The sequence below is a fragment of the Neolamprologus brichardi genome, chromosome 7 (genome assembly GCF_056152115.1).
Source record: "Neolamprologus brichardi isolate AB-2024 chromosome 7, ASM5615211v1, whole genome shotgun sequence".
Lineage (NCBI taxonomy): Eukaryota > Metazoa > Chordata > Actinopteri > Cichliformes > Cichlidae > Neolamprologus > Neolamprologus brichardi.
Genome location: NC_142110.1, coordinates 18,734,030 through 18,745,961, shown reverse-complemented (window position 1 = coordinate 18,745,961; position 11,932 = coordinate 18,734,030). Strand labels below are relative to the sequence as shown.

The following is an 11,932-nucleotide window of genomic DNA, read 5'->3' as shown; positions in this document are numbered from 1 at the left end:
ATGCCAGAGGAACATAACTCTAACTGTCTGGGAAACAGAGGTCATCTCAGGACTAAAACCTGGCTTTAGGAGAAAACAGAGAAAAGCACTGATTTTAAATATCAGCTATTATCCACCTGTTATCACATGACTAAATTTACACACTCAGGTCACGTGGTAACAACCAGACTTTATCCTTGGTAACTCTCACACGACAACCACTGATGAACGCCATGAGATGATTTAAAACAATGGAAAAACTAGTGAGTGAAGAAGATGGTATTTAGGATAGCAAACATGCTTACATATTTTAAAGATCTCATAGAACTGGAGCCCACAGAATGAAAATGGTTGATACTTTGTGGATATATTGTTGCTTTATCCTCTCCAAAAAGCCAATTTATAGCCCAGAGTGCACATGTCTGTATCATCAAATTCCAGAGTAGCCACAAAAGTTGTTTGGGAAAAACTGGCAGGATCCCGGACAACAGAGACTCAAAACTTAATACTTTTAGCTTCATGGATAAAATTGCCTCAGTGTGTGCTCTGTGTTTCATGGTCCACACTGATCTTTATATAACAACATATTGGCTTGAAAATGAGCTCAAGGCCAGAAAACACAAAAACTAATAAAATGGGCCAGCTCTGCTTTTCAAAAAGCAGCCAGCTTCACAGGAATATTTTACAAGTCTGTAATTCTTGTTAAGACTCCCACCACAGCTCTATGAATCACATCCACCAACTGAAAATAATTTCTGCTGCCCAAACAATACAACTGCACATTAATGGGAAAAGAAAAATTTCCACTTTCCACACCTTAGCAGTGATTTACCCTCCATCCTTGTAGGGACACAGAAATATTCTTTTATCAGCAGTGTGACACAGAGTGTTTTTGGTTCTTGAAGGATACTTGACTGCACTTTAGAGAAAATGCAAAGTAAATGTGTGAAAACACGTCTAATAAAAGATCACAAACACAAGCACAAAAATAAACACAGAAAGTTGCACCAACCCCATCTTGCTTTTGGCAGTGCCAGACGTCACTGCACGACTTTCAAAGAGCTAAACCTGCTCTTCTTCTCTTTCCCTTTTAGCAGAACTGTCTGTGCGTCTGGCTGTCTTTGTAGCATCTATGATGTTAATTAACTCACACCACATGGAGTGTGTTGCTTTAATTGGACAAGGTCTTGGCATGCTGCTCTGTGGACAGACAGGCCAGGAATAATTTCATAATGTACAATTACATTATTACCTCAGAAAAAGGGAACCAGTGAGTTCAAAGATGGATGTGAATATTCAGGAGACAGAGGTAGGCTTTGATCACACTGACAGAAAAAAAAAAGTGAAAAAATGTGAAATTCTGTTTTAGCCTTTTGGGTCTATCTGAGTGTCCTGTGCAGGCAGCTCAGCAGGTGTTTAAGTGCAGGTGTCGGGCATGCCTACCTGTGACCGATCTGATGTAACAGACAGACTGCTCGAGTGGCGGAGGTGGCGTTTACTAGACTGGGCTATAACGCTGAGTCACTGGTGACTGACTGTAAGAGGCAGTGTTACAAAGGCTGGTGAGTCAAGTATATGTTGAATAGGCTGACAGATGCCACCTCACCTAGACCACTCTACCCATGGCTAAGCTCAGCTGGCCCAGTAAGCTACCAGCCTTGAGTGAGTGGGAGGTTGCTGGCATGAGGTGCTGCTCTAAGTCGGTGCCAAGTGATTCATCGGCCGCCAGGGGAATCTGTGTGACGTGTTCTGCTCAAGTGAAGTGGTGTCATTTGATGTTGCTCAACACCTCATTTCTCCCGCTTTAATCTAAGACTTCTCGCTGATGCTCAGCATATATTAACCAGAGTTGAGTTATGTATTTTTAATTTTACCACCAAACACGAGCAAAAAAGAAAGTAATAAAAAATCTGCTTTTTTTTGCCTTCCCCAGATTGCACACTTATTTTTGCTGGGTAAGTCTTAATCAGCACTGACTGAAGGCAAACTAAATCTATCTAACATATGCAGTAAAAAATGCCAGACTGAATGACAGGAGCAGATCACATTTGTTCCAATTATGAAGTGGGGAGCGTCAAAATGAGTACACTACACAGGAATGTAAAATAAGTGATGATATAGAAAATTCTCACTGCAACTTCTTTTAAATCTGCCTTCTAGTGTCATGATGCTGCTCAGTACCACTAATTGCAAGGAGGTGGACAAGCAGGCAAAAGGGGGATGTGCAGATACTGGGAAGCCAGCCAAAGCTTTAATGTCCTAATAGCTGCGGGTGGACAACCAAGCAGGGCTCTAATGCTGCTGAACTTCCAGGAAGGTTTTAGTGCTTTTAAAGAGCTACATGAGAGCCCTGCTAAGATGAGTGACGCCAAAATGTTTTTCTGTGGCAATGTGATATCTTAATGGGTTCCCAGTAGTTTTTGTGCTACCGCATCCTGGTCATATGAGCTAAAGAGCTACTTGATCTATGTTATGCAGGACACATTAACCCTCTCAGGCTCAAGTTAAACTTTTTGTTGCTAATGCACAACCAAGTCCTGCAGTGGTACTTCTGAGTAAAAAAAAAATCATAAAATATGCACGTGGGGTAATGAGGTTGTTAGTTTTTAACTGTTGCAAATCTGCAACGCCTGCCTTGAGAGGGTTAATGTGAATGGATTTTAAACTGGATACTGAGTGCTAAATGGGAAAATCATTACCGCTATCTGGTAGCACATCTTTATAGTTTAACCAAGCATAAAGAAAGGAAATGGAGAAAAATGTTTCCCTGCCCAGATTATAAGTAGATGAGATGAGATGATTTTGAGTTGTCAATGCTTCCTTCAGTTTTAAACAGCTCCATGTGATCATCTGCTAAGCCAGCTATGATAATTTAACCTCTATCGCCTGATGGTTTTAACTCATTCCACAACCACTCTGAGGCCTCCAACACCACCACCTTCTCCGGGTTCACGTCCTCGCAGGATGAGCCCTCCTCTCAGTGTGAGAGCAGCAGAGTTAAGGATGACAGCTACTACTAAAGCTACTGTTGCAACGTGCATCAAGACAGCCACCATAGTTTAATAGGTCAGTTATGTATTTATTAGGTTGTTGAGTTCCCAGTTTTCTCTGTATCTATGAAGCGCCTTGAGGCGACTTTTGTTGTGATTTGGCGCTATATAAATAAAATTGAATTGAATTGAATTATTATTATTATTATTTTATTACATTTATATGTATATAGATATACATTTTACTTTTATAGGATTTTTATTATTTTATTTTAATTAGGTCTAATCATTGTGTATAAAGATTAATCAGGTGACCATTTAGGAATCTTATTTATATGTTCCTCTTTGAGCTAAACACAAATATTAGAATGTTTTATTGAAATCATGATTTAACTTTCAGCTCATCCACTCGAAGGACTAATGAACTGGGAAGACGTCCGTCATCCATCCATCTGTCAATAATCTACAAGAATCGCTGACATTATGAGTCAGGATTTAATCAAACTTATGCACAATGATCACCCTCAAGGTCAGGGTCATATTTGTCGTTCTCAGTGGATTTGAATTCTCATTAGTTTGTGCAATACAGCCAGCCAATGGTAGGAAAACTTATCACTGCTTTCTGTATTTCACACATTATAATAACCTGTAAATTACAACGGATCATGTGCCAGATGAGCTGCATCAGTGATGTTCTAGTTTTTTCTATTTTTTTCTCATTAGCTGAGCGAGTCCACAATCTTTTAAGTGCAGAAAGACTTCCTTGAACTCCTCTTAATAATCATTAGTTTAGGTCATTTGCAGGGATAAGGCGTCCCCAGGCCAGTAGATATAAGACACATAAAGGTCCAAGCCAAACAGCTCCTACATAAATGTTTTTTATCAAGCTAATGGACAAACTATAACTGCCCATCCTATTCAACACTAGGATAAGCACTTGAACAAATAGCGTGTAGAAAAACAATGAGTTTGCAATAGTGGTTTTCACAAATCCGTTGTTTCCACTGTGTGACATTACCCTGTGAGTAAACTCTGCTTGGAAACAAACAGTGTGCCCTCCCTGTAATGATAATCCATGACTCCTGGTGTGGCAAGCCGATCATTCGTCTCTCACCTGGATCATACATCGTTAGGTGAAGAAAGAGACAGTTACGTTTTCGTACTTTATTCAAACCGAAGTGAATACGTGAATATGAGATTTTAATAAAGGGCATCCACCGAGGAAAAGTAATAACAGTTTCTCAGGCCGCCCACGCTGAACCCTGAGTAGATCTGCAGCAGCACATACCAGCCTGCTTACGTGCAACGTGGTAAGCAGGATTCCCACACGCTGAGTGCAAAGCTGCGCTCTCTCCCCCCCCCTCTCTCTCTCTTTAAGACCTGACTTGCCATCAGGACCTGCTTTGCTGCATGGGTTACCATTTGTGCTGGATTCCAAAGTTGCTGTGCGTCTGGGTTGTTTTTAGATGCTGCTGGGCCTGTAATGGGACTTGACCCGATCTCTGGTTGTTTACATTTGGCCAACAGATGTCCAACTAAGTGGACCCAGTTTTCTGAGCCATTACTCTGCATCCTCTCTGGGGATAAAGATCTATACCCCCGCAAATAAAACCCATCTAATGACGCACCGTGTGGGCAACGTCAACTGCGGTATACACACAGAGAGAATCGCCCATAACGGTTACTTAACACATATAGGAAAAAGTGTAAGCGTTATCTGGATTCTCAGAAGTGTTTCATTGTGTGAAACTTTTCCCCTCCCCCCAAAAAGCTATTCTGATCTTGCCCCAGAAACTGCTCGTGACTGAATTTATCTTGCAGCATCTGTCACTTTATTATTGATGTCAATGATTATGCAAGAACATATTTAGCTCATGGTAAATTTAGTCTTGTTTGTAAAAAATGCGGTTACATTTTTTTCTTGGTATTTTTAGATAGGGATCTTACAAAAGATGATACCAAAACACTATCAGTCCTAAAGCAGTTCCCATTACTCATCACAATGAATTACTATGAACTTATCTTGCTCTCATTTTCCGAGCCCACTTAGTTAATGAGCAGTTTGCTGCTATTTCAAACACCTTTTTTTTTTTTTTAAATCGACTTCCTCTGCCTTAATGCTGGCTTCTCGCCAGTGCAGGTCAACCTCACTAGTCAAGGATTGATGAGTCCTATCATACTGAACTGACTTCATGTCTAATGAGGAGGCTCCGCGGATATGTTCAGTCTTAGTTAACCACGTTTATACCAGCAGAGCAGCCCCAGGATCCCTCTGCAGCATCTCAACTCTTCTATCTATGGCTTCTACAGTCCACAGTGCTTCTTAAAGCCATTTGTCAAAACTCTACCCACATTAAATTATCATGACCCGAGAGAGATGTCTACCTCTAGGAGGAGACTGAGCCACAATCAGAGACAGATAAGGGTGCACGGTGTCTGGAGACACGCAACCGGATGAAAAATCGACTGCACAAAAATGTATGGTTGTTCAGGCTGCGCTCTGCGATTGTGCAGCTATATTCTGAAAGTTTAAACAATGTCTGGCAGAGGAAGAAAAGCTCCCCGCAGCTATGGCGCGTTACAGGTCACTCCTGGCATCATAAATCATTGCGTATGTTCTAACAGCAGTCACATGCAGCCTAACACACCTTCAGACGGCTTGGACTGCTCTCAGCGGTAATAAAAAAGATACACTGAACACATAGCAGATGGTGTTTTGCCGCAGAAACTCCACAAATGATTTCTAATGCGACTCACAGTCGACTCATTCAAGTTAAATATGAGCTAGAAGCCCCAGGCGGGCACTGCAGCTTTCACATTATCCTGTTCTTTTCTATTCATTAATAATGATAGCTCCCTAATGAGTTGGTCAGACTTAAAACCAAGAAATATCTCTCACCCAAATTCCTCCTATAAAATAAAAGAAAAAAAAGGTTTATGTTGACACAGAGTGCAGCTATTTTGAGATGAACGACGCATACAGATCAGACGCTTTGCAGAAAATGATTCACTGCTGGGCAGAAGGGAGTGGAGCTCTAAAAGTTCTGTTGAAGTCTGTAACCCAGTGAATTGACAGTTGGTAATACCACTGGTCGGATCTAATCGCGAGTGTGCTATCTATATCTTTGTGTTTACAGTGCGCCCCTAACGAGCGACTCTAGGAAATTAGGATCCGGAATGTTTGAGCTTCCTTGCTGCTGGCTTTCGGGAAAGTATGCTAAAAATGTTTTAATTTGTCCTGCTAGACACAGTTTCCTTGCCATGTTGCTGTCTGCAAACAAAACAATGAGCACAAAAGAAAACACGCAGACAAGAAAACAAGACAAGAGGCAGAATTAAAGGAACGATTTTTTTAAAGGGTCTTAGCATCTGTAGCTATTAATGCTTTATTCTCTTTTGACCGGAGACAGATAATTTTAGTAGTTGCAGAAATGCATCTGTCTATGTCCATGGCATTGAGGTTGACAGCTGTCATGTGACGGGCAGTGACTCACCATGCGGTGGATGTGTTGTAGGGCAGGAGCGTAGGGCTGTGGCTCTCCCCTCTGAGGCTGTGTCTGGGCTGGAAGTGGGTGGGGACCATGGGCTGCGCTTGAGCCTGGGCTTCGCTCTCCTCCGGCATGGACCTGTGCCACTGACTCCGAGCCTTCTTCAGCCAGCGTCCTCCAAGACCCCATTTCTCCAGGTAGATCCGGCACAGCTCGTAGTTTATGGCTGAGTAGTAGAGAAAGTCCAGAGCCAGCAGCACCATCACAAAGAAGCCGTAGATCCACACACCGACCAGGGCTGTATAATTACTGCAAGAGACGCAGACTGGGAGAATTAATGCTGGATAATCTGAAAAAGATGATGATAAACACTTTTCATATCCTCAGAACCATCATCTAGTTACCCTTACACTGGGCTTAAATCCCGAAAGCAACGATAGCGCCTGCCAGGTGTGAATGTTTGCTGTTTATGTGGTAAGACCAAGACATTTATCAAGTCCTCCCTTGATAAAAACTTTAAAAAATAAATATAGGGGGGAAAAAAAACACCATCTGTTCCATTTACTGCTTCTTAAATACTGCTTCCTAAATTGGACAAAGAATTTCATTAGCACTAGAGAGTTTTATACGTCTCGTTTTGGCTCTTACATAGTTTTCTCTAAGAATCAGCGCTCTTATTTTTCCACCTCTCATAAATTTTCTTCATGTATTACATGATCCAGCTGGATTTATGTGGGGTGCATTTGAACTTTTTGTTTTAGTCCACCCACATCCATAAAGTATAACAAGGTGAATGAGCAGAAAGGGCTTCAGAAAATAGCTTCCTGAGAGGTTGGGAAAGCAAAATTTACACACATACACAAAAAAAATAAAAATAATCTTGTGGTGTCATATTGCTGCTTAAATGCTCAGGGCATGTAGGGTGGAAATATTGCACATGTTCACGGACTGAATAAATATTCGGACTCTGAGAGGCAGAGATGACACAGGGTGTTACTTCAAAATAGAGATTTATTTGGAGTGAAACCATTCTTTTAGTTTTGCCTTAATATGCAATTAGTGTGACTCCACTGATTAAAGCCCTTAGAAAAAGTGATATTCGAGTGGTTGTAATTCAGTAAATCAACTGAATCCGCTTCTGTCTGGAATTGATGCAGCCTTAGGGGTGTTTATCTGAATAAACTGCTTTAAAACAAACACCGAAGCTGCTTGAATGAATACTATGTCAGTAAATGCTTAACTGCATTAACCTTCCCTCACCTCTGCATCAGAGGCATTTTCCTGCTATAATTTAGTTTGTATGTGTTCTAACAGACTAACAATGCAGGGATATATTTGAGTCAGTCTGATCGCAGAGCAAAGAAGGCAGATTGTGCACAGTTTTTAGAGAAACTGATCAGAACCGCACCACTAACACCAACGCCATTCAATATTAATCACAGCTTTCCCAGAGACAGCAGATTGAAAGGATTATCTGTCAAATATATAACAATATTTGATGTTTTCCTGTGAATTTCTTGAACATTTACTCTCAGATGACTTCTCCATACGTTTCAGATCCACGATATTTCAGCTGCTCTGTTACTTTATAGGAGACGGCGCACAACATTGTGAGCAAAACCCTTGGAGTCAAAATGCCTTTAGTTTTACCTCAAACTCAACTAAACTCTAATCCCATTTTCACCATGAAGTGTAAGAAGGGAGCGCAAAATTATGGCCAGTTTAACTCGCTTGGCCAGCAGTAAATATCAAGCCTGCAGTCTTATTGGCCACTGAGCCAAGATAAAAGAGAGGCCCAACAGGCCATCTGACACTAAAAATGAAATATCATGACCTGCTGCAGGGCACTGTGTACCGTTTGAGACAGAGGCATGCTGGGAGGGCATTAGTACAAAGAGCTGTGGTTTTGTCACCCAAGCCTCCCACTGGGTGCTCCCAGAGAAGAAGAGGGACATTTTTCTGTGCCCTTCACTCAGTTTAAATCTGCTTATACTCCACGCCATGAGCACTTCTTTCAGTTTAGTTGTCGTCTGTGAGAAATCTGTCATATCTTGGCATGTGTGCACTTTTTTAAATAATGCCACACAGATACAGCTCGGCAATGTTACACAGACTTTTACTTTGAAACAGTCTAGGACTTTATAGACTCTATATACTTAATAGCCAGCACTTAACACCCGGCTTTGCAAAGGGTTTCATGTGGAGGCGTCATACTCAAAACACATAGGCTGCTTTTAGCATCTGCTCTCCTCTGTGGTGGTATTAAATACCTCTTCAGGTGTAGGTCAGTGTCAACAAGGTCTCTGAGCACGATACCATCAAGAAAGTCTGGAGACCAAAACAAGCTGGTTTCATTTGAGAGATAAATTCATCTGTCGCTGTAGCAACTCACATAAAGCTCTCCCAAGATTCAGCGAAGCTAATTAACTGTGACATGCAGGTTATGTTTTGGTATTGTTTGTTTTGTTTTAGCAGGGTTGGTGGATGATGGTGTTTTCATGAAGCACACATGAGGATACTCCACCTGACTTTCATTTTTCAGTCAGGTGATTGGGCTGTACCACTGAGGATAGAAGGAGGGAATGGGATGATTTCTGTCTTGGGCTTTTGTTAAAATGCTTTTGTCTGTTATAGTATTAGGATGCTCATGTTATTTATTGTAGGAGTTTTTTTCTGTGAATAAATTGTAAATATCTCTAGGTTTGACCCCCATGATTACAGCGGAAAGAAAGTATAAGTTAGGGTTATTCGGGGTTGTTGGGGGATTTGATTTTTGTGGACTGGAGTCACTGTTAGGTTCTCTATTGATGATGTCCCTCTATTTGTAAAGTTTCTGGTAAAAAATCAGTCAGAGCTCTGCTCTTGCACTTGATATAATCTCCATACACTTCAAACAATGTAGTTACTGCCCTGAAAAAGGATTGTTTTCCCCATAAAACCCTATGTTTTAAATACAGTCAGCCGAGGGTATGTGAGACATGTTTAAAATATTTTAAAACCTTCACAGCCTGAATTAAAATTCTGCACATTAAGCTAGCTAAGACTCTTGCAATTTTTTTCTTTGCAAATGCAACTTTTGCCTGAAGTTCACCTTTACTACTACCACAGGTCCTATTGGGCAATTATAATGCCTGATAGCGAACAGCGAGACAAAACTTATGATAACAAAAACACACACACACCTAAAACAAGAGGTCAGAAACAGACTCTGATGGAAATATGTATAAAACTCCATGCATTTAGCCCTTGTCCATGTGTCTTGTGCATCCCATTTCTCATCAGTATGTCATGATTCCCAATATTTGACTTTGTTAAGATGGGCAATGTTTGAACTGGTAACCCTTGAGTAGCATTGGGCATCTAAGCCTGAAGATGCTAACTGTGATGTTTTATTTAATCTCTTTTCTAAACCAAGAAAAAAAAGGAAAAATATGACAGTGCAGATTTTTGTCACAGAAGATTCACAGTGTAAATCCATTTGACTCAAATGGCATCTTAAATTATTACTCACTTGTGTGCATAACCATCAGGGGTGGTGGTGAGGTTGACCTGCATGACCAACTGGAACTCAGTCTCGTTGCAGCAGTACTTGAAGGCGGTGTTGTTGTGGTGGCAGCAGAACATATAGGTCTTGTTGTCTGAGAGGCGTGGGCAGTGAAAGCCAAAGTGGTACCGCCCTTTGTGGTCAGAGTAAGGTTCACACACTCGGTAATGAGCAGAGAGGGCTGCAGTGGTGGGAAACAGGGGGAGAGAAAAAAAAAAGAAACCGTAGATGTAATATTCAGGAGCTAAACAAAGGACTCATGACCTTTGAGGCAGAATTTGTGTTTGTCTCCCAGTTCTAAAAATGACAACAACTCTCCAGGAAGCACCTTTCAACCTACAGCATCCAAACTGCAAAAACATAATCGTGAATGCTTGTTTTCTTTGGAGGCCTCTGAAGAAACACGAGTGGATTGAATTCGGTTAATACCTCTGGTGAAGGACAAGCAACACAAAACACGGTGTACTTGCAAAAATAATCAGAGAGTAGATATTAAATTATGCATGCAGGCGCATGATGGCAAAAACAGGCATTTGTATTCTTGAAGGAACACAGAGACTATCAAACTGATTAGCTAATCACTCAAACCAGACGGCATCGTCTTATTTTCTTCATGTCGTCACACCATCCAGACATTTCACAGGAGCTTACTGAAGTATGAGCTGGAAGTTATGGAACCTAATGGCACTTGTTGCAATAGTGGATTCTGACACATCAGTGGGTAAACTAGAAAATGTGTAGGTGGTGGTGGCAGACTCGCAGCTTGATTTCTTGTCTTTACCCACAAGTTTCTTGAGGCTACAGAGTTTAGTCTCTGACGGCCTGTTTTCCCCAAGAGGGATAGCGGCATTTTTCTTGTTACTAGTCCAACAAGCAAGTTCTCTGCTTGTTCCACAGAAGAGGCTGATGTCAGGTGGCACATGCTATTACAATATAGCCTGAATACAGCATTACTCTACCGGTTTAATAAGAGAGATCTGACTGTGCCAGGTGTGCTCCGGTATACTGGAAATCTTTGATAACACCCAAGCGTGATACAAAGATAAGGGTGGCTTCTGTGCGTTTGTATGGAAACAACAAACATACTTCTCAGATTACTTTCACAAAATGAGTATATAGCACGCTGCTTCCCCTAGGCTGACCGCCTCGCTTCATCCTCCCTCCAAAAGAAAGATCCCCTCTGTTTTTTGTGATTGTGTGTATCTGAGTGTTTTTCCATTTTGTCATTCTATTTATAGGTGAACAAAGAGTTTCACTGTGAACCTAGTGCCGCCTGACTATATGGTTTTAAACTCTGTTATTTAATCTTGGACCTGTTTCACTTTTATTTAAATCACAGTACAGTATCATAATCTAGGGCAGCACTAGGTTGTGTTTTTTTAATGCAGTTTTTGTTCACCTGTTCACAGGTGTATTTGTTCACACAACACATGACTTAAAAAAAGAATTTCAGTAAAATGGGGTAAATTTCAGAAATCTGAACAGAAATTAATCAAAGCCAAAGTCATCCTGAAAAGTATAACCAGTCATTTGGGCAGATGAAGCCATACATGTGGAAACAGTCAGTTCTTTATGCAGCTTTATGCGGTCCTCTGGCTTATTTGCATTCAGCCAGAACTACGCTTACAAGTCCCTGCAGCTTTAGGGGAAAGTGAATGTGTTACTGTCTCGTGGGGGAAAATAATAATGTTTCCAAGATGGATTATGGCAACCAGCAAGGATCAACTAAAAGAAAAAAAATCGCAAGAATTGCAAACCAAACTCTAATAATAATAAATAACCTATCTATTTATAAAGCTGATAATAATGCCTGTTTGACATATTCATTGTTTCACAGCCATTTAAAACAGCCTATGACCTGTCCAAATCTATACATAAAGTTCTCAAAATGCCTATAAGCACTGGAAGCCAGAATAGTGACAAATATACAG

General features: G+C 40.9%; 1 protein-coding gene across 4 annotated transcripts in view; it reads right to left on the bottom strand.

Moving 5' to 3' along the window:
- shisal1b (shisa like 1b) overlaps nt 1–11,932 on the bottom strand; it is a 39,087-nt gene that overhangs the window by 5,219 nt on the left and 21,936 nt on the right. For 3 of the 4 annotated variants that reach the window (XM_006782511.3, XM_006782510.3, XM_006782512.3), the window contains exons 3-4: nt 9,969–10,182; nt 6,460–6,766 (exon numbers count right to left, since the gene is read on the bottom strand). In XM_006782511.3, the coding sequence (XP_006782574.2) occupies nt 6,460–6,766; nt 9,969–10,182 (521 nt within the window). Of the gene's footprint in view, nt 1–6,459; nt 6,767–9,968; nt 10,183–11,932 lie in introns of those variants that run through there. The other variant, XM_006782513.3, reaches the window with a different exon arrangement.